This window comes from Gastrolobium bilobum, unplaced genomic scaffold (genome assembly GCF_033153095.1).
Source record: "Gastrolobium bilobum isolate Gb01-03AN ecotype WA unplaced genomic scaffold, APGP_CSIRO_Gbil_v1 utg14709, whole genome shotgun sequence".
NCBI classification, from domain to species: Eukaryota; Viridiplantae; Streptophyta; class Magnoliopsida; order Fabales; family Fabaceae; genus Gastrolobium; species Gastrolobium bilobum.
Genome location: NW_026897963.1, coordinates 294715 through 318583, shown reverse-complemented (window position 1 = coordinate 318583; position 23869 = coordinate 294715). Strand labels below are relative to the sequence as shown.

The window sequence follows — 23869 nt, the reverse complement described above, 5'->3', positions numbered from 1 at the left end:
CAATGATCCATTCCTAGATTGCTCAAGTATCTTCCTAAGACATTTACTTAAACAAGAGCCCTTTCAACTTAAAGAATATATAATACACAAAGTTTAACTCAATTATTATTAATTGAGATGGAAATGACCTTAACTCCTGACCACTTGTCATGGTGAAAGTGACTATGATAAGATATTAAGAACCAATCCTCTTAAATTGTTTTACATAGAGTAAATACTCTTTTTGGTCTTCAGCAAATTTTACGATATCCGTTTTAGTCCCTAATAAATAAAAAGGCCCATAGTGGTTCTTAAGAAATTTAAAATGGACTCATTTTAGTCCTCTTGAGGGACTAATATGGGTCTTTTTGAAATTTGTGAGGGACCAAAATTTCAACTAAATGGGTCCATTTTGAATTTCTTAGGGACCACGATGGGCCTTTTTATTTATTAGGGACTAAAGCGGGTATCGTGAAATTTGCTGAGGACCAAAAAGAATATTTACTCTTTTATATATAGATTGAGAGGGGAGAATATAGCATAGCATACATAATAACTTCCAAGAAAATGCAAAGAAAACGTATGCGGATGTAAACAATTATAGATCTAAAAATGAATGATAAAATATTTTGTGTATTGATAAGATTAACTAGATTTATTTGTTGAGCAAAATACTAACCATGTACAAATACTAGTCTTATGGAGTTTGGAAGAAAAATGTTGAGTATGACTCATACTTTGCATACTGTTGAGGGCCCTTGTTGTTGGGGTTAGCAGAAAGGCAACTGCGGTTCTGTAGAGGCCAGGTACTGTTATGGGCCTCTGATTTATAGTAATTTTTTTCTTTTTCTTAGTAGTTTAGACTTGGGCCCGTAAATAACTATTGTTAGGGTTTTTTAATCTTATTTATATTCTCTTTGTAAATCGAGTGATTTGTAGGTGAGGTGAATATAGTACAAATAAGCTAGAAGACGTAGTCTATATTGAATTGACTATTATAAATCATTGTGTCTCCCTCTCTTTTCATTTATGATTTTTGTTCTGTATAAATTATTGATTTCCAACTAAAAGGAGTGGGAAGTTAGTAGTGGTCAAACGTGAAAAGGACTAATAGGGTGTTCGTCCCTTTAAATTTATATAAACTTTTAAAAGTAAGTATTATTTCTATTTTTTATTGTTTGCCCCTTTATAATTTATAAAAATCCTTAATTATAAGAATCTTTTTTATTTTTTTATTATCATATCAATAATTATAAAATTACATTATAATTTCATCCCCTTAAAAGTTGTCCGGTACCCTCGTTGAAAATTAAAAAGGGAAAGTAGACAGCGATTCTTGAGATATTTCCCAGGATGTACTTCACCGACTCCTATTTCTATTATCGTTTATTTTACTATTTCTACGGCTAAATGCTTCCTTTTACAATCTCTTCTTGCGAAGTTGTAAATAATAATTAAAGGTGCAGATGAATTTATATTAATCTAGTAACAATAAGTCATACATTAAACCATAATTATTGATTTATGTTAATTTAATGATTATGATTTATTGAATCACATTCATTAAATAATTATTAATTTTCAATAAATCATAACTATTAGATATATAAAAATTAACAATTAAAAATTGATGTAAGACTTCTTATTCATCAGTATAAATTGATTACTATGACATAATTAAATAATTGCTAACAAATACATACAGAGTGTTTTCCAACATGTAAGTACTTTGCTAGATGTGGTTTACGAGGTTCAGTTAGCTGGAATAGAGATTAGAAATATGGGGCAGGCAAAATTCTGTTTTCAATCAGGTAATTAAATTTCTTAATACTCCTTAAATTATGAGCCCTAGAGTGTTACCCTTAATTATATGTTGAAAATTCTTCCCATATTTAATTCGAAGCTGCTATTGACTCGTAACCCGACCCGTCAAATCACGTGTCGTGTCAACTCGTGGATCAGAACGGGTCATGTCAAGATTGTGTAAACGTGATCCGTTTATTGGCACACCTAATGCCCTGTACTTTCTTTTATTTTTGATTATTGGTGCCTTATATTTCTATTTAGATTTTCAGTTGCAAATTTTAAGTATGTTTGATTTGTTTGTTGTTTTCATTTTCAGTTAATATAATTAAACTAATAGTTGTAAAACAAATATATGTATGTTGTTTTGATCTTGTTTTCTTTTTTGGAAATATTTGACCTTGCTTTCCGTTTTTAAGAATTTGCGAAGGAAAGAATCAAGACAACAATATTTCTTGTTTTCATTTTTAATTCATATATATTTAGTTATAATTACCAAAATACAACTTTTTTACTATTTTCTTGTGAATTCTTTAAAATAAAAATGGAATAGTATTTCTTAAATTATAAATAAAAATATATCAACTGCAAATAAAATAAAAATAAAAATTTAAGAAAACGCATCTATATTTTACCAGAATTTATTTCACTATGTTGATGTTCGTGCAAAATGAAAAAAGGATCTTCCATATCAAATTCAAGCATAAAATAGAATGTTTGGTAAGTACCAGATGGAAGAGAGAAAAACTATACATAATACATTGGGAGGGAGATGATTGAAATGATCGTGATGAGAAATTTATAGTCTCGGGATCTTTCTAGTTCTTCTTCCGTGGTCTTCTTCTTCTCTCATTCTCTTCGACATTCTTCTTTTACCTCCTATAACACTGGCAACAAGAGACTCTGGGTCTTCTTCTCCCATACTCTCGACATTCTTATTTTACCTCCTGTAACACTGGAGACAAGAGGCAATAGAGGAATGTCAAGAAGTGTGGGAGAAAAAGAAAATCAGAAAAGAAGAAAGAACCAGAAAGACCCTGGGACTATAAACTGAGGTCTAAAAAATATGAAACTGTTCTGTGCCCTTCCAATCTGCTATAATTATATCTCCCTATCAAGATACCCAAAATCCAAACTTCAGCCTCCGAATCCATAGAGGGTTCTACCCTGCCTCTTGAGCGCGTAAACCACATCCATAGCCGTGACAGTCTTCCTCCTCGCATGCTCCGTGTAAGTCACCGCATCACGAATAACGTTCTCCAGGAAGATCTTGAGAACCCCTCTGGTCTCCTCGTAGATCAAACCACTGATCCTCTTCACACCACCCCTCCTAGCCAACCTTCGAATCGCGGGCTTCGTTATTCCCTGGATGTTATCGCGCAGGACCTTGCGATGCCTCTTTGCTCCTCCCTTCCCCAAACCCTTCCCTCCCTTTCCGCGACCTGACATTTTCCCAGAAAATTTGAGTCAGATTTTCTCAAAAATAGAATTGGGGATTTAGGGTTTGACAGTGGTGGGAAATAAGGAAGGCGATGGGGTATTTATTTGGAGCGGGAAGAGTGGGCATATGAATCTCAGTGTCTCTTCTTGATCTTGACCGTTGGATTCTAATTCATCGACGGTTTTATTTCATGATCCGTGGCTTCTTGCTTGGATCATTTTCGAACGTTGATTAAGAAATTCGGACGGTCAGATTTCCTTATGTAGAGCAACTCCGGATTGGGGTTTATTGCCTTGGGGACCCGTGATCGCCAAGCTTACGACAGCAACTACGCCTCCTAAACGGTTTTAGTATACTCTTGCTGCCTTTTGGATTTATTTTTTTTAAAGCTAGAAGGTACTTTAATTATAAGAATAAGTTAAGTCAAATAAATTATTGGAAAAAAAATTTATAATGAATAATAAAGTTAAAAACTAAAAGCTTCTACGAGTAGATTTTTTTTAAGCTTTTATCTGCTTTTCTTGATTTGTGTATTTATTTTTTTAAATGAAGAGTTATACAGATAGAGAGAGATAATTTTCTTGAAATATGTGTTTTTAAGTAATTTTTAAGCTAAAATTTTTATGTGATTACCAAATAGCATTTATTTTATTTTTTTAAACTATTTTTTTTTTGCTTTAGTTTATAAGTAGCTTCTAGCTTACAAAAAAAAATATGATCCAAACAGGCTCTTCATAAACCGCAACTATGCGATGTAGAACGGACCGGACAACTATCATGTATAGAAATTTCAAAAAAACCCGACATGTCATGTGTAATATTTTTTAACTCTGGGACATTCATATACGTGTTACGCAGACTTAAAAGAAGTTCAAATTTTGCGTTGCGTTTTTAGTTCTAACGATTACATTTGTTGGATTATGATTATAATTGTGTTGAATTTAATATAAATATTTGTGATATCTTAAATTTTTTATAAAATTAATGGATATTATAAATTTAGCTTTATTTTTTTGTTAAATTATTGAATATTAAATTTAATATTTATTACATAAATTTGTGTTAGTGCAACATAGCTAGCAGTGTAGTGCAAAATTAGGAATAACTTTTTTTTAAAATTTTATCAATTTTCTTATGAGGTATCTCTTAATATTTTAAGGGTTTACCATCTATCATTTAACATGACCACAAAAAGTTTCCTACACACACAAAAATTTGTGGGGCCCGCAGCAAAAAAAAAAAAAAATTCAGTACGCAAAACGAATCTCTATAACATAACACAATCATTTTTTCTACAACATAACTCTTATAAAACCCATATTTTAAATGCGAGGTTAATTTTATCATCGATGGATACCTAAAAGGTTTATGATTTCAAATGAGGGCGTAGTGAGTGAAATGGCCAAAGATATTGATTCTTGACAATAGAACAGGAATGCGAATTGAATTGATTGTTCTGCAATGTTTCATGAGGTGGGATGAAATATTCTGCACGTGATGAGCGCGTGTGTGCCAAAACCAAACTAAAAAGTTAAAAGGAAAAAATATTTGTTCTTTTAAATAATATAATTTATGTTATTTCACTTTTATAAAAAAATGAGATTCATACATTTATTTTTATTTTATTTTTGTTCATTCTCTCTCTCAATGATCTATCTTTTTTTCTTACTTAAAATGACATAATTTTATATCCTTTAAAATTACATACATTTCTTTCAAAAGTTTAATTCAGTTTTTGATTGACTAATATATTTTACAGATATACTAATTGACCCCTATTTAGTTTGACTCTGGTTTTAAATTTTTTATAAAACCTCAGGTAAAGTAATTGTTTAGGGAGATATACAGCATTCGAATGATTAGTTACCTATAAGTAAGAGCTAAAATAAAATAATGCTATATACAGCATGAAGAGAAGATGTCTACAACTTTTTACATGTAATTATTAAATTTATATAGTTTTATAAATTTAGATCAACGTTACTAATATAGATAAGTTATAATCTTTATACAAATGTTATTATTATTATTATTATTGATAAAATAAAAAAATAGAACTTATTGGAATGCTATATACAAATTTTAAGGTTATTGATTGTTGATTAAAAAAAAAAAATAACAAGACGGCAATTTGATAAAATTAAAGAATATACAACAAAAAAGACAAGCTCAACGTGACAAAAAACGAAGAATGGCAGATTAGTAATCGTAATCGACGAGAGGGGATTCCTGTGTTGTAGAAGAAAAAACTTAGTTGTATGGATTATAAAAAATTTAAAATAACCTAATTAATTCTTGTAAATGACCGTACTCAACAACTTGTATTTGTATATCAAATATTAAAAAAGTATGGGTGAGATAGTATTAATTGTAAAAATAATTTGTAATACTTTGTCAAATTTAACATTGTAAAGCAATTATATGAAAGCAAATTAAATTATTTAGTTACAAAGGCACAAAATATGAGGAATATAAACAATAATGTCTTCTGATCATGAAAATAAAAACAAAAATAATGTCCTTTCTTTAATTAATTAGCCCCAACACTTAATTAATACACTAATTCATGATTACCTTATTTTTAATACAAGTAATCCACCTTATACTCAAGAGGTCAGAATCATCATGTGTCTCTTTTAGGGTTCAAGTTCATCCTTTTTCATGAAATTCCTATAAGGATCCAAGGATTGTACCTTTACACATCAATCAACCATTTCTTGATTCAAAACTCACACATTTAGCTCCAAGCTTCACTTTTTACCAACAAGGATGATCTTTTAAACAAGAACACACCTTCAAAAATATGCTCAAGAGTTAGAGCTTAAGAACACAAGAAAGAAAGATGAGATTTTCAAGAAAATTTTTGGAAACTTACACAAAAACTCAAGAGAATCAAGCACACAAGTGATGTTCTTCAAGAAAACTCAAGAACACAACTCCATAGCTCCTTGAACCTTCAAAGCTATGGTTGTTCATGAGGATATTGACCACAAAAATTTGCTTCACACCATGAAAATAGTATGGTTGTGAAGAGGAGAGTGAGGAGAACAAGTTTGGTGAAGGAAAATTGGTGATTTGGAGAGGTTTTGAAGGAAAGATTCTATAGAGAAGTTAGAGAAAAGTTTGAAGCTCCAATTTTAGAAACAAGACTACACTTACTAGCTTTTCCTAGTTCCTTTAAGGCTGTCATGTTTTTAGAAGAATTAAATGTGAAGAGGTTTGATATCAAAAAGAGAAATTATCGACCAAATAAGTGAAGAAATGATTAATGAATTGCCTAATTTGATTCCCTTTCAATTGATTCCCTCCCACTTACACTTATTGGTCTGATCACTAACTAAAGGAAGAGGAGACAAGTCCACATGAGTAAAAGAAAAGAAGACAAAGCTATAATTAATGGAGGGACCAGCTTTGATAAATAATGAAAGACACTAAGTCCCACTCCAAATGGCTCTACATTGGCTGATCATGAATAAAAAGGAAGGCAATCAGATTTCTATTTAATTCATCACCAGTAAAACTAGTAACTAGTTAATTACTAGACTAGTAACTTTGAGACGTAACATAACACCAATTCATGCTCATCCTACCAGAATTTTCCTAAAATCCTTATACTTAATCATCATAATCTACATGTCACAAACTTTTCAACGATATATCATAAGCCTTATTCTGACAGGTACAACCCAAGTTACATCCGCCGTAAGTAGTAAACTGAAAATCCAACGTCACTTGACACAGACTGTTTAATTATTCTGGAATGATAACTGCCCAGATTATTCTGAAATTTTTATGACAAATACTAGACATCTTAATCTTTAATTTGGCACAAGAATCGTCTCGTTTCGTTAAGTAACAAAGGAGATATGAATTTCGTAAACTCATTGTTGCTTGTTGTAAAATCTGTGACGGAAACGAACAATGCCCACTGATTTTTTTTGAAATCTTTAACGTGAGCTCCTAAAATTATCATATTTTAGGACAAGAAACTAGACATCCTAAGATTCAATTTGGTACCTCACACACTCCATTTGATTAAGAAATGAGTAAGATATGATTTATTTAAAACTGAACTCACTACTACGTAAAATTCTGACAACTCCATCAATTTTACTTCCATACGTTTTTTACACTAAATTTTCCAAGCAATTTGAACTTTGTTCTCTTATCTACATATAACTTAACTTTAATAATTTTTGGTCTAATTATGACTTGTTAGGCATATACAAGGCTTTCATTCTATTTTCTCATCTTTTTTCCGTTACGGGATTCTAGCGGCTGCTTCTACAGCAGTACAAAATATCTAGTAAAAGTAACTTTTCAGAAATACCCCAACATTGGCATCAATCTTCACCATTTAATATTCTAACCTCATGCATAATCTTTATATCATTACATTAGCTCTCTAACTTAAATCACTGCACTGGAGTTGTTCTACAGTTTATTATTGCTTCAGCAGTCAAAAACAGCAGATAAAAATTCACCTGAATGGAATACCCTCATTATGGATATCAACATTTTTAGAATTTCATTCTCATTCTGTTTATGACCATAAGGTCCTCATCATAACCCTCTAATTTAAAAGTCATATAATTAGGGTTATTATATTATTCTACCTATCCTTATTTTGCCTACCCATTTTATAACCGTTCGATTACAATCTCATCCAACGGTCGATATATGTGATATAAAAAAATAAATTTTTCCCCTTTCTTTCTTCTCACTTCCTCCCATACCCTTTCTCTCTCTTCCCCTGCACCAATACCTAATCCTATTTTAATTTTTTTTTCAACTACAAGCAATAGACGTGGAACTGTGTGAATTTTAATCAAGTTTTTTAAGAAATGGGTTGCTTTATTTTTAATGAAACAATTCTACGAAGCAATTGAAAAAAAATGGAACAAGATTTAAAAAAAATGCAGTACCTTTTCCTCATAAAATCGCTTAGTGTACCTTTTCCATGCTTCTTAATTTCTTATTAATTCCACGATGACTGCGACAAGGACAACTACAAAGAGGTACCTTTTTAAATATCTATTACTTGTAGTTCAAAGAATTGTCACTACCTTGTATTATTCGCATCGTTCTGAAACAATTCGATCGGAAAGAATTCGCACAGTTCCACGTCTATTGCTTGTAGTTCAAAAAAAATAAAAATAGGATTAGGTACTGGTGCTGGTGCAGAGGAAGAGAGAAAGGGGAGGAGAGAGAAAGGGTATGGGAGGAAGTGAGGAGAAAGAAAGGGGAAAATTGATTTTTTTTTATATCACAAATATTGACCGTTGGATAGGATTGTAATCAAGCGGTATTAAAAATGGTAGGCAAAATAAGGGTAGGTAGAATAACTTATCTCACATATATATATATATATATAGGGGTAGGATATTCTTACACTAGTGTAAGAGTTAGAAGTCTTACACTCAATCTTGACCATTGATCCACTTATATCCAATGGTTCACATTTCTAAAAAATTTGACACCTTAGATATAGGTGGGATCAATGGACAAGATTAAGAGTGTAACTTACACTGGTGTAAAATGATCCTGACCCATATATATATATATATAAGAAAAAATATTTATACCGCAACTTTAGATAAGGTAATCTATAGTTACTCTAAAAACCACGTCGTTTTGATTAATCAAGGGTGTTTCTGTAATTTTAAGTGAATTAATGAAGGGTGTTTCCGTAATTTTTTTTTATCATATATATTTTACTAAAACACCATTCATTAATCAAAACAACGTAGTTTTTGGGGTAACTGCAGATAATCTTATCTAAAGTGGCTGTAGAAATATTTTTTCCATATATATATATATGAAAAAAAAATGTTTCTGCAGTTAATGCAGATTAAGTAACAGAAAGAGAAACAAACTAACTGACTAGTGAAGGGAAGTAATATTCTATGATAGCAGTAGCAAGAGTAATCTACTACAACACAGTAAATAATGATTCATACTAACTAAGCTCTGCTACTAGGCATAAACTTGGGCTTTTCGAGACAAAGCTCGGCTCGGCTCAGCTTAGCTCAGTCCACTTTCATCCCTATTTTGAAGCCTATTTTCATTTTTAATATGTTACATATGATTTTTTGTTGAAATTTGTCCTTGATAGCTTCATGCTAATCTATAGAATCGATTTGTCAAAAGTATTGACTTCATTTATTCAGTTGTAAATTACGCATGTCTTGTAAATAAAAGCTTCATCCAATTTGTTTAGTTTTTATATGTGTTCGGCTGTATTTGTGATATTAATAAAGGTAATTTCCATTTTGTTCGGAATTGCAGAACCCTTTTATCCTCATCCATGACACGAAATTTTCGAGCATGGGGTATGTCTGCACCCTCTTTCAATATTATTACTCTCGGCTTGTTGCAGCTTGGTGGGAATATGATGAAACCCCGGTCAATTAACAATAAATGAAAAAGAAAAACACATCTATTACTCAATAATACTTTGGAGATACATGTTGTGACAGTATCCACAATAACAATAGAAACAGAACATTAACAAACTCCATATTCTTCCTAACATACTCCACTACTGGAGAACGAAAGAAAATGGCAACGCAAAAAGATAAACCAAGAACAAAAAGACATTAATACAAAGATAAACTAAAGGTCTCAATTCACACTCAAAGCCAAAGATCTAGGCCTTCAGAGATTCTTTCTTCCAATTCCCATTCCACTGAATGCATCCATATTCATACTACCACACTGAACAATTGTCTCCAAATTTTCTCTACCACTTTTTTTTTTTTTGCATCATCACCAAAATTTGTACAACCTTCTCAACAATTTTCTCTGAACATAAGGTACAGTTAAGGGTGTGAAAATAACCGGGGAACCTAAATCACATTCAGAACCTAAATCACATTCAGAACCTAAACCAGATTATATATTTTTATGGAAATATCTTACGCATGACGCCAACGAAGGATAGTTATTATTGAATGATGGATTTAGAATATAAGTCATTGTTGTATGACGACAAGAAAAGAGAAATATCTTACGCGTGACGACATGGAAAGGGAAATAATTACGCATGGTTTCTGTGTAACCCTTTATCCTATGGTCTGAGAATTTATATTATTTCTGTGTAACCCTTCATCCCATGGCTTATCTTCATTGTTTCTAATAATTTTCATAAGCATAAGATTGTAATCTTCCCTTCTCTAATACTCTATTACTGATTCTATATCTTTTCTGCTCATCATTCTAGTGTCCATTGAAATTTTTTGACATTATTAGAATAGTTCCATTGTAGGTAAACTCAAGAAAAAGCAAGAAAGTGAGAGAGAGTTGAGAGAAGGAATTGCAGAGAAATCATTTTATTAATGAATCTGAGAGAATTAGTAATACACTGTGTAAACGAAGACTGGCTCATTGATGAGGCAACAATCTAACTGATTAAGTAACAGAAAGTAAAACAAACTAATTGACTAGTGAAGGGAAATAATATGCTATGATAGCAGTAACAAGAGCAATTTACTACAATACAGTAAATTATGATTCATACTAACTAAGCTACGCTAATAGGCATAAACTTAGGCTTTTCGAGACAAAGCTCGGCTCATCTCAGATAAGTACACTTTTATCCCTATTTTGAAACCTATTATCATTTTCAATATGTTACTTATGATTTTTTGTTGAAATTTGTCCTTGATAGCTTCATGCTAATCTATAGAATCAATTTGGCAAAAGTATTGACTTTATTTATTCAGTTGTAAATTACGCATGTCTTGTAAATAAAAGCTTCATCCAATTTGTTTAGTTTTTATTTGCGTTCTGCTTTATTTGTGATATTAATAAAGGGAATTTTTTCTCTAATGAAAATTTTTGCAAAAGTAAATTTTCTATCCAAATTGTCGACGTAATTTAGTTTTCGTCAAAAGTTTTGACGAAAATGATATCCTCCATCAAATGTTTTAGACGAAAAAAAAATTCCATCAAAAATTTTGACATAATGTTTTCTGTTCAAAATTTCGATGGAAATATGTTTTGACAAAAATTTCGACGGAAATTGTTTTCTCAAAATTTTTGAGAGAAATGTTTCATTCAAAACTTTCAACGAAATTTAGATTCTGTAAAGAATTTTGAAAGAATATTTTTTCTGTCAAAATTTTTTATCGACATATTTTTCGTCAAAAATTGTTACGAATAATATTTTCTGTCAAAATTTTTTGACAGAAATATGTTCCATTGAAAATTTTGACGGAAATGTTTTTTTATCAAAAAAACTTGACGGAGAAATTTTTCGTCAAAATTTTTTGATGGAAATATATTTCGTTAAAAATTCCTACGGAAATTTTTTTTGCCAAAAAAATTAACGAAATTGTTTCCTTCAAAAACTTCGATGGAAATGTGTTTCGTTGAAAAAATTTTATGGAAATATTTTCGTCAAAAATTTTGATGAATATTTTTTTTGTGAAATATTTTGAGGAAAATTTTTTGACGAAATATAGATTCCCTAAAAAATGTTGACAAAAAAAAATTTCATCGAAATTTTTTACTGAACTTTTTTCGTCACAAGTTTTGATAGAAATATTTTTCGTCGAAAATTTTTGCGGAAAATTTGGATAGAAATATTTTGCGTAAATTTTTTTGACATAATCGTTTTACGTTGAAACTTTTTGACGAAAATGTGTTTCGTCCAAATTTTGGACGAAAATATTTTCGTTGCATATTTCGACGGAATTTAGATTCTATAAATAATTTTGACTGAAGTTTTTTTTCCGTTAAAAATTTATGTCAGTGATTATTGCAAAATCTGGTTTCGTCTTTAGTTTTGACGAGAATTTTTTGACGTATATGAATTTCATAAAAAAATTTATCATTATTTTTTATGAATATTTTTCGTCGATAAATTATGTCGATATTTGAGACTTTTCTAATAATGTCACATTTAAAAATGATTCATATTTATGTAGTTTTCGCATCTTATATTATAAAGGAATCTTATATTATAAAGGAATTTCATTATGTGGAAACCTTGCTGACGTGTCGCACTGTGATTCAATTTCACCAATGTGTTCACACTACAACATTTAAAAAAGTTTCCTTTAATGGTAAATCGGTGAATATAATAAATACAAAAAAGAATTATATTTTCAATTGACAGGATTTGTTACTTTAAATCAATGGTCAAGATTGCTTATTCATTGATTTATAACTACTAAATCACTTTTTGTCGTCATCTTTGTTTTTTAAATAATTGATGTTGATCATGTAATCTAATCGTTTTTTTTTAACCTTTATTCAGTTTAATTCAAATCTTTACATTTTTTGAAAAAAAATGGAATATTCATTGTTATTAAAACAAATGACTGTTTTATTCCATGAAAATCTCATTTATAACTACTGAATCACTCTTTTGTCGTCATCTTTGTTTTTTAAATAATTGATGTTGATCATGTTATGTAATCATTTTTTTAACCTTTATTCAGTTTAATTCAAATCTTTACGTTTTTTGAAAAAAAAAGGATATTCATTGTTATTAAAACAAATGACTGTTTTATTCCATGAAATGACTGTTAAAAAAATGGGATATTCATTGATTTATAACTACTAAATCACTCTTTGTCGTTATCTTTATTTTTAAATCTTTATTCAGTTTAATTCAAAAACTTCACATTTTTTAAAGAATACAATTCTATTTACTCGAAAAAAAATTAATTAGTAAAAAAAATAAAAATTATACATATCCCGACCTTTGTTCCTTATTTTCAGATTTTTAAATTTGAATCTTTTATTAACCTCTTGATTCAGTGGAATTAGGTATGAGTGTTTTGTTATTAGAAAAAACTTCTGTTTTATTCCATGAAAATCTCATTTATAACTACTGAATCACTCTTTTGTCGTCATCTTTGTTTTTTAAATAATTGATGGTTATCATGTAATCTAATCGTTCTTTTTAACCTTTATTCAGTTTAATTCAAATCTTTACGTTTTTTGAAAAAAAAATGGGATATTCATTGTTATTAAAACAAATGACTGTTTTATTCCATTAAAATCTCATTTATAACTACTGAATCACTCTTTTGTCGTTATCTTTGTTTTTTAAATCTTTATTCAGTTTAATTCAAAAACTTCACATTTTTTAAAGAAGACAATTCAAAAACTATAAATCACTCTCATTTATACAAATCCTGATACGCATTATTCTTCAACGTCGGTGATTGCTTCTCTATTTTTTCTTCTTACACAAAATATGAGTTCAAAATATGATTTTCTGAAGGATGTTAATCCTGCCAAGGAGGACTGGAGGATTAAGGTGAAGGTGGTTCGGACTTTGAAAGTTCCTAACTTTCAGCGTAAAAATTTGGAGTACAATCTTGAAATGGTTTTATTGGATGAACAAGTTGTGTTCTGTGTTTTAAAAATCTTCTATCTTTGTTTTGATCATTTTAGTTAACGTTGTTGACATAAGTTGGCTCCATTCTTTTGTAGGGTGGTAGGATCCACGCCACTGTCAAAGGTACCTTGCAGGTGCGGAATAAAATCAACGAAGGAGAGTGCTATTTTATAGAAAATTTTGGTGTTGGATTCAATAGCGATGTGTTTAGGCCAACCAAGCATCAGTATCGTTTGTCTTTCAATTTGAGGACTGATGTTAAATCGATTGTTGTTTCTGATATTTGTGCGAGTGATTTTAATTTTGTTGATTATAACATCATTGAGAAAGAAACGTGTGACTCCCCTTATTTAGTCGGTAATAGATTCTTCCTCACTGTTATCCTTTTTTTAATTATTGCGGGTTTTATTTTTTTCCCATACTCTTTGCTGCCTTTTTTTAATTTTTAAACGTCATTGGTTTATTCTGTATCATGACTATTTCCTTATTTTTAAACTCTTTGCGGTTATAGTTTTGTGTTTTTAATGTTTTGTCACGAGTAATCTTATTCTGTATCATTATTTTTTTCATTAACTGTGTTTTTTATGTTTCTGTATTCGTTTTTTATTATTGCATAATTTTTTTCACAAACTCTTTGCTGCGTTTTTTTTTGTAGACGTCATTGGTTTAATCTCAGGAATTGGGAAAGTTTGTGATCGTGTGGTTTCTGGTAGGAAGACAAAAATGGTGGTGTTGGAGCTTGACGACCTGAGGTACTTACAACCGTGAATTATAAGAGGATAATATATGTAATGTATTAACTATTTTTTCACTTACCATTATTTCGACTATATTATTTAATTGGAATTTTCATATAGGGATTGATGTGAACAGTGAGAATTCAGTGCTTTCAACCGTTACTGATGAAAACTATATATCACGGTATCATTATACCTGTGAATACTTTTTTGGGAACACTATGTTGTAATTAAATATTTTTACATGCACCTTGTTGACGTCATATAAATTCATTAAAGCCTTTTTTTTTATCTGTGACATACAATGTAGTTCCCCATATGATAACGGTACAAGTACGACTTCAGCTGATTTGGATCAACAAAGTGAGTTTAAACACCTGTCACTGTTTGTATTGGATTTTTAAAATGCAAGCACGATGCTTCTATACGAATGTGGAAAAAAATAATAGTAAATTAATTATTTTGAGCGTTGTTTATTCTCTAAATTTATTATTTCCAATTTTCTATTGTTTAATTGCAAATTAAATGTCTGAATGATAAATGTTATACTCACAGATTTTATACATAGCATATTCAAGAACAGTTGTTTACGACTTATACTGGTGCGCATTTGCTTAATTAAATGCGCTGGGAATAAATTTATTTATATTAGAATGTCTTTTATTATTTCATATTTTGTGTTAAAATGATCTTTCTGTTATTTTTGTTACATTTTTGCTTTGTTTTCCTTATATATGTGGATATGGATGATTCCAATGTGCCATATTTTTTACAGATCATCTTGGAGAACATTTGTCTGCACTTATACCAATATGGTGAGCACAAATGATTTAATACGCAACTTTTGTTATTTTTGTTACATTTTTGCTTTGTGTTACTATCCATCAAGGTCTTTATATTAATTTTCAATTTTCAAATATTGAATCACAACTCTTTGTTCCTGTTGGCCTCTTTTTTTTTAGTTTTCCATTTGTTATCCTTTGTGTTACAATTATGGATATAGATGATTCGAATGTGCCAATGTAGTTTTTTTTGTTTTTTACAAAGTATTTTTTTTATAGTCTACTATTTATGGTGAAAACGGTGCTCATTTGGTTCATCTAATACATGAAAAAAAAATTGTGTTCACATGTCTTTTTTTTCCAATCATTTTTTCTTTCTATTATAGATATTTATATAAACAATTTCAATGTGCGAAACACGTTTTATATCAATGGAGGTCTTAATTATAATTTCAAATTATATATTTGCTATTACAAATAAAAAACTTCCTGTCTGACAACCAAGCTTATTTCAATCTAAAAATATTTGTATATGTTTAGATTATTGGGACGCAGGGGATCCTACTTTTGTTTGCGAGCATTGTGGAGCACAAATGTGGTATGCAGAAAGAACTAAGAGGGATCGTAACCCAAGTATGCCGCAATTTGGATTGTGCTGTGTCAATGGAAAAGTTCAACTTCCTTTGTTAAAAACTGCTCCGGATACATTGCTTCAATTGCATGCTAATTCCAATATGACGAGCCGCCATTTTTTGCGAAATATTAGAGCGTACAATATGATTTTTTCCTTCACCTCCTTTGGAGCAAAAGTGGATGGATCAGTAAATCAAGGTTCTGGCCCTTACTGTTTTAGAGTTGGGGGGAGAGTTCATCATTTAATTGGCAGTCTTCTGCCTGCTGATAGTCAGTCTCCAAAATTTGCTCAACTTTATATTTACGACACTGAGCATGAAGTGGACAACAGACTTGGTTGTCTAAGGTATATTTTTTTTTGACCCAATTCTCATGTTTCATATGTGGAGTATCTTTTTATGTTGAGTAATATGAATGACAATTTTTTTATTTATTAAATTTGCAGTTCCACCAGTACTGAAGATATGCTTGATCCTGAAATTATCCGATTATTGAAGGAGATGTTCGATAAGCACAACAGTATAGCTCAGTCTTTCAGGTACGCTAGAGACCGTTATAAGGAAGATGACTTTAATGGTGTAAAGTTGAGGCTTATTCGAAGGCGTGGTAGTGATGGAAGAGTTTATAATCTTCCGACAGCATCCGAAGTGGCAGCTTTGATTGTTGGAGATATAGACAGTGCTATGGGCGATAGGGATATCATTATTGAAACACAAGATAGAGTATTGCAGCGCATCGATGTGAAGCATCCATTATATCTTGGCTTGCAGTATCCATTGTTATTTCCATACGGTGAAGACGGTTATCGTGATGATGTCCAGCGTACTGTATCCAGTGGTAGGAAAAATGCAAGAGCCATGATCAGCATGAAGGAATTTTTTTCGTTTAGACTTCAGATGCGATCTGGAGAATCAGAAATTCTACATCGATCAAGGAAACTTTTCCAACAATTTCTGGTTGATGCATACACTATGATTGAGTTTGAACGGCTTAATTTCATTCGATATAACCAGAGTCATCTGAGAGCTGAGTTGTACAAAAATATAAAACATTCATTAGATAGCGGTGAAGATGCAGCACTGAGCACTGGAAAACGTATCATTATACCTTCTTCATTCACAGGCGGACCTAGATATATGGCTGAAAATTGTAAAGATGCTTTCGCAATTTGCCGTTGGGCTGGATATCCTCATCTTTTTATAACAATTACCTGCAATCCTAAGTGGCAGAAATTACACGATTTGTTAGGGCCAGACAGCTGAACCCTGAAGATCGGCCTGATATTCTATGCAGAGTCTTCAAGTTCAAATTGGACCAGTTGCTACATGATTTAAAAAAGGAAAATATTCTTGGCAGAGTCATTGCATGTAAGTATATTATAAACTTGATACTCTTTTTGTTAACTGGATTTTATACAAAAAAATTTACGTCATGCATTGAATCTTTCTATAACGTTGTTGTATTCTTATTATTACTTATGTTATATTCTTTGAATGTAACAGATGTTTGTACAATCGAATTCCAAAAGCGCGGACTACCTCATGCTCATATTCTTCTATTCTTAAACCCTTCAAGCAAAGCTGAAAGTGCTCTTGATATTAATAAATTGATTTCAGCGGAGATACCTGACAAGGAAACGAATCCTACGCTGTTTATGGCTGTCACGAGTTACATGATACATGGTCCATGTGGTCCTGAAAATTACAAATCTCCTTGCATGAAGGACGGACGGTGTTCAAAAAAATTTCCAAAAAACTTCTGCTCCCGTACTTTGATTGACGATGATGGATTTCCTCATTATAAGAGAAGAAATGATGGGAGAGTTGTGAACAAAAATGGTGTTGAACTTGATAATCGTTATGTTGTGCCCTATAATGCACACCTTCTTTTAAAGTACCAGGCTCATATCAACGTTGAATATACTTGCCAGAGAAGTGCCATTAAATATCTTTTTAAATACATCCACAAAGGGAATGACAGAGTGACAGCTGCCATAAATCATTCGGACGATGAAATAAAAATGTTTTATGACTGCAGGTACTAAAAATAATCTCCATTGTGTTTTGCTTTCCTACAAAATTGGCACAATTTTTTTGAGAAATTATTAACTTAAATGTTCACCGATTTATTTATTTATGATAGGTATGTCTCCGCATGTGAAGCAGCTTGGAGAATATTTGGATTTGACATTCATTCGAGATATCCCCCTGTTCAGAGATTGCCATTTCACTTGCCTAATGAAAAGAACATTATTTTCAGTGATAATGATTCGTTGTATGATGTAAAGACAAGGGCGGAGTCTAGACTGTCAATTTTTGAGTCTTGGATGGATGCAAATAAAAAATATCCAGAAGGTAGGCATCTAACTTATGGAGAGTACCCGACTGAATTTGTTTTCAAAGAAAAAACGCATGAATGGAATCCGAGAAAAAAAGGATTTTCCATTGGAAGGATAAATCGTTTTTCTGCCAATAATGGAGAAGATTCATATCTTCGCACCTTGCTTAATTTTCAAAGAGGTTGCACCAGTTATGAAGATCTTAGAACGATCAATGGCGTGGTTTTTCCTACATTTAAGGATGTGTGCTATTCTTTAGGACTTCTGGATGATGACAATGAGTACATTGATGCAATTAAGGAGGCAAGTTCCTGGGGATCTGCTGCTTATCTTAGATGTCTGTTTGCTCTGTTGTTATTTGCCAACGCAATGAACAGACCTGAAAAAGTTTGGGAAGAGTGTTGGAAATTTTTATCCGACGACGTTGTTTATCGGCATAGGAAAAGAATAGGACGTCAAGGTACGTGTTATAATAATATTTCATACAATTTTTTTTTTTTTAACCGAAATCAGCATATGCTGCCTTAGTACTTATTAGCTTTTTTGCCCGTATTCAGCAAATGTTGCTTTAGTGCTTATTTTGTTTTTTTTTTCCCCGCATTCAGCAAATGATGCTTTAGTACTTATTTCGCTCTCTTTTCTTTCTTTGATTACTTTATCTTTGTTAATTTTTTAATTTTTTTCCCTTTGAATTTTATGCTTTGTCAGATGCAATTCTTACAGAAGAGTCTATAAAAAACATAACTCTTGAAGAAATTGATAAGGTACTGCAGAGCAATGGGAAATGCCTCTCTGATTATCCGTCAATGCCACGCATCAATAGTGAAACTTTGCTTGATATGCAAAATCGATTAGTGTTGGATGAATTAATGTATGACAGATTTGCTTTGGAAGAGGAGCATAAAAGACTAATTAATTCCCTCACTGATGAGCAAAAAGCTGTTTATGATAAAATTGTTTCAGCAGTTACGGCAGGTAATGGAGGGTTATTTTTCCCATACGAGTTCGATGGTACAGGAAAAACATTTATTTGGAATACTCTTTCAGCATCTATTAGATCAAAAGCTGGAATCGTACTTAATGTTGCTTCTAGCGGAATTGCTTCCCTTCTGCTTCCTGGAGGACGAACAACGCATTCTAGATTTCGTATTCCTATTCAAATCAATGAAGATTCAACGTGTAATATAAGGCCGAAATCTACTATAGCTGAGTTGCTGTCAAAAACAAAGCTAATCATTTGGGATGAAGCTCCAATGGTACATAGATTTTGCTTTTAGGCTCTGGATAGGACACTGAGAGATGTTCTTAGAATTTCTGATACAAGCTGTGTTGATATGCCATTTGGTGGAAAAGTTGTTGTTCTAGGAGGTGACTTTCGGCAAATATTACCTGTCATTCCTCATGGCAGCAGACAAGATATAGTTCATGCAACCATCAATTCTTCTCATCTATGGTCCTATTGTCATTTATTAACTTTGACCAAGAACATGCGTCTTAATTCTGGAAGTAGCGCTCACAATTTAGAGGAAATAAAAGAATTTTCTGAGTGGCTACTTAAAGTTGGGGATGGTAATCTTGGAGATGATGTTGATAGAGAATCTATTATAACAATTCCAGATGAATTGTTGATTAGAGAATCGGAAGATCCGCTGTCGGATATGGTTAATTTTGTTTATCCGAATCTCTTGGATAATATTTTGGATCAGATTTTCTTTAAAGAACGTGCTATTCTAACTCCTAAATTGTCCGATGTTGCTATGCTAAACGAGCACCTAATGTCTATGATTCCTGGTGAAGAAAGGACTTTTTTGAGTTCAGATAAAATTCTTAGGCAAGGTGGGACTTCCTCTGTTGAGGATGATGAAATCACCCCTGAGATCTTAAATACATTATCATGCTCAGGGATTCCTGATAATAAATTAATCTTGAAAGTTAAAGTTCCAGTAATGCTATTAAGAAATATTGATCAGTCGAGAGGTTTATGCAATGGCACGAGATTGCTTATTACAAAATTAGGGAATCATGTTGTTGAGGCAATTGTACTTACAGGAAGCAATATAGGGGAAACTGTGTTAATCCCTAGAATGACGATGAGCCCATCGAGTCATACATTTCCTGTAAATTTCCAAAGAAGACAATTCTCCCTGATTGTATCGTTTGCCATGACTATCAACAAGAGTCAAGGACAATCACTTTCACATGTTGCAATTTATCTCCCTAAGCCTGTCTTCACTCATGGGCAATTATATGTGGCACTGTCTAGAGTAAAGAGTAAGCATGGATTGAAGATATTGATACTTGATGAAAATTGCTGCGTTACGAATAGTAGCCTTAATATAGTTTACAAGGAAGTATTTCAAAGACTGCTATAGTATATTGGGTTCTTTCTTGAAAGATATAACTTCGTTGTATGGTACAGGTAAAGACAAAAAAAATGACTGTTTATTCGCGTCTCTTTTCCTTATCTATCTTCAAAGATATGACCTTTATTATCCTATTTTCTTTCCTATTTTTAATGTAACAATGAATGACTGTTTTGTTATTTAAAAAAATGACTGTTTGGGACCTTTGAAATACTGACAAAATGAGTTCGGCCCGGAGGGCCGACCCACCATGTCAAACAAACCAATTTTTTTTCTCGTGCATCGGCACGGGTAATTCACTAGTGTTATTTATATATGGAAACAACTAAGTTCTTAACGAATATTTAACTAAATATTAGTATACATGTAAGATTGAGATTGAAAAAAATTAAGAGAAATGTGAAATAAAATTATAAAATTCACAAATTATAATTTATTTTAAAATTTTAATTTTTTTTTAAATTGGTGGGTTGACCCATCAACCCATTATAAAATGGGGTGGTTCATTTTTTTCAACCCATATTCAAAGGCAAGTCGACCCGCCCCACTCCGTTTTTGGAGTGGAAGGGCGAGACGGGACAACTCATATTGTCATCTCTAAACACATTTAGGCTATGGGATTTAAACTACATGATTTGCAAATCCTAAGAAGGGTAAAGAGGCACAAACTTGAAACTAGTTTAAGAGTAAATATCATTTTTGGTCCTCAGCAAATTTTACGATGGTCGCTTTAGTCCCTAGCAAATAAAAAGGTTATTCGTGGTCCCTAAGAAATTCAATGTGGACCCATTTTAGTCCTTTTGAAGGAATAATATAGGTCTTTTTTAAATTTGTGAGGGACCACGATTTCAACTAATATTCATTTAGCCTTTGGATTCTGGTCGGTATAATAAATAAAAAAAGTTATTTTTGGACCACAGTCGTTATATTAATAACGAGAAAGAAAACGAAAAAAATGAAAAAAAAATAAACAAAACAAATTTAGAGCGAATCTTGTTTAATAAACAAAGATTAATAGGAGATAAAAGAAAATATTGCTGGAATAATAATTCCTCTTAACCTTATGGTGATAACTATCACCAACAAACTAAGATCCATCATACTAAATCATAAAAGAATATTAACAGAAAGATGGGGGCATACCTGCCTCCATAGCAGCGGAATAACTTCGGTCTTCACTATTGGGGTATACGATCTTCCTCAGTCAAATAATCCTAATCTTTATTCTTTAGTGTGTTATCTCTCTTTTGATGAGAAAGAGAAACTAGGGTTGTTATAATTTGACATATTGGGGACCATAACTCTTTATAGTATTTTTTTATTGTTAGGCTAGTAAACTCCTATTATACCTAGTTGATCCAACGTTTGTATCCATCCATTTGTCCCACACTTACTTAGGAATCTATTTGGGCATCTTTATTTGATCACTTTAATTTACCAAATATATATTAAAGTGTTTGCTTTTTTTACGGTCAATATAGATAATTTATCTACATTGATATTCATCCATTTGTCCAAAAACGACGTTGTTTTAAGGCAAAAATCAAAGTATTTTTATAATTATAATTTATTTTTTAGTTATAATTATCTTTTTCATTATAATTTTATAATTTTTCAATCTAAAATAACGTCGTTTTGAGAGCGGATGTACATAACCTATCTACATTGACCGTAAAAACATTAAAATCTATATTAAAGAGCATAATATAATTATTTATATAATATGTAGCCCACAAACACATTAAGAAATATAATTTTCTAACATATGTATATATATATATATATTATAATTTTTTATTAAAATTATAAGTTTATAAAGATTTAAACTTTTATTAATCGTTCTGTAATTTTTATTACTTTATAATTTTAAAAAAGTAATACAGTTTTTTTTGGTAGAATACCGAAGTGAATCTCATTAATTGTAAGTAAATTATTTATCAAACATAAACTATTATGGTTCCTTTCGGTAATTCCTTAAAAAAATGATATACTGAAATACTTTTTATAAATTATAATTGTTAAAAATAAATAAATAAAAATTAAATAATACAATTTACAAATTTAGAAAAGTTACAGACTCATTAAAGTTACATATTTTTATTACTCTGTATATAATCGTAAAAAAGTAATATGATATTCTTTTGGAAAGGAGTATCGAAATAGATTATTAAATTATTATATAAAACAATTATGGAGAGAAAGTATTGAAGTAAACTACTAAATAATTATGTAAAATTTCATGTCATATGTTATCAAAAAAAATAAAAAAAATTCATGTCATATGATAATGGAAAATGTAAAAATAATGTTGCTGGAAAGTTACTGTAGCTGCTGCACAGATACAATTAAATCGTGGGGGCCACAATTTTTTTTTTTGCTTTTGTCATCTCACGTTCTCTCTCTTCCTTGTTTAGTCTGCAAGAAAATTGTGGTTGTTTGTTGCAGCATGATACAAACATAGCCCTATGATAATATATCATTTATTAATTAATTAATGTATTCAGTTGCTTGTATGTGTTTTTTTCTTAATTTTATCATTTTTAATGAAATCAACACAAGTCAACGAAGAACATAAATAGTCAAATTATAATTATCACTAATAATATTTATTAGCCTGTTTGTATTGTATTACCAACGACAGCAGGCCACTGTGACTGACAGAACAGTGATCATTTTGTTACGTCTGGTCAAATTATTTACCAGACTGTCATGTTAACAGTAAAAATTCTCGGAATGTTACGTGGTATAATTTGCTACACTGTGCAGCGAAATATGTTTGCAAATAATTCACTATACTGTGTAGCGAATTATGCTTGTATTACTGCTTGCTTGACACATGTCATTTTTGTTGACTATGCATCATGACATGGCATAATTCGTTACACTTTGTAGCGAATTATTTGCAAATATATTGCGCTGCACAGTGTAGCGAATTATATCGCATGACATTCTGAGAATTTTTACTGTTAGCGTAGTAGTCTGATAAATAATTTGTTGAAGTGTGACAAAATAATCACTATTCTGAGACTGACACTAACAGTGACATAGGGTCATAAATATACGATATTTTTTTTAAAGCTAAGTTCTCTACGAAAAAAGCAGATAGACAAGTTAATGAATAGTTGTTATGTATCTTTAATTTTGGAACTTGACAGAAAAAAAATAATTATATTTCGATATAATTTTTTTTAAACAAACAGACAATTATTTTATTAGTATTTTATTATGGCTTATGAGTACAAATCTGGATAAAAATTTAAAAAAATTGTTGCTTAGTTACAAGATTAAAATCAAAACATTCAACAGTTTAGTTGATAAATGGACTGTAGCTCAAAGGTCGACCTCTCTATGACTGATGAAATCATGATTTCACTTGTTTCCTTTATAAGTTACGATAATAAATTCTTAATTGCCTGTCATTTTATTGAAACAAAGTGGA

The 23869-nt window shown here is 31.0% G+C and overlaps 3 protein-coding genes across 4 annotated transcripts; 2 read left to right on the top strand and 1 right to left on the bottom strand.

Annotated features, from left to right (window-relative positions):
- Window positions 1-2440: 2440 nt before the first annotated feature.
- LOC133311806 (histone H4) lies at window positions 2441-3280 on the bottom strand. 2 transcript variants are annotated; one of them, XM_061512911.1, is made up of 2 exons: window positions 3187-3231; window positions 2441-3135 (listed from the first exon to the last, which is right to left on the bottom strand). In XM_061512911.1, the coding sequence occupies exons 1-2, from the start codon at window positions 3229-3231 to the stop codon at window positions 2920-2922; spliced, it is 261 nt and encodes an 86-aa protein (XP_061368895.1). In that variant the 3' UTR covers window positions 2441-2919. The 2 variants fall into 2 exon arrangements, with proteins under 2 accessions (XP_061368895.1, XP_061368894.1); XM_061512910.1 differs by having other exon boundaries at window positions 2441-3280.
- Window positions 3281-13433: 10153 nt separating this feature from the next.
- On the top strand, window positions 13434-19344 carry LOC133311826 (uncharacterized). Its single transcript, XM_061512933.1, has 10 exons — window positions 13434-13565; window positions 13673-13868; window positions 14233-14329; window positions 14625-14677; window positions 15637-16075; window positions 16175-16824; window positions 16959-17096; window positions 17232-17766; window positions 17872-18527; window positions 18776-19344. Exons 1-10 carry the CDS (start codon window positions 13434-13436, stop codon window positions 19342-19344), a joined length of 3465 nt encoding a protein of 1154 aa, XP_061368917.1.
- A 57-nt stretch (window positions 19345-19401) lies between these two features.
- Window positions 19402-20439, top strand: LOC133311824 (uncharacterized). The gene has a single exon (XM_061512932.1). It carries the CDS (start codon window positions 19402-19404, stop codon window positions 20437-20439), a length of 1038 nt encoding a protein of 345 aa, XP_061368916.1.
- Window positions 20440-23869: the final 3430 nt, after the last annotated feature.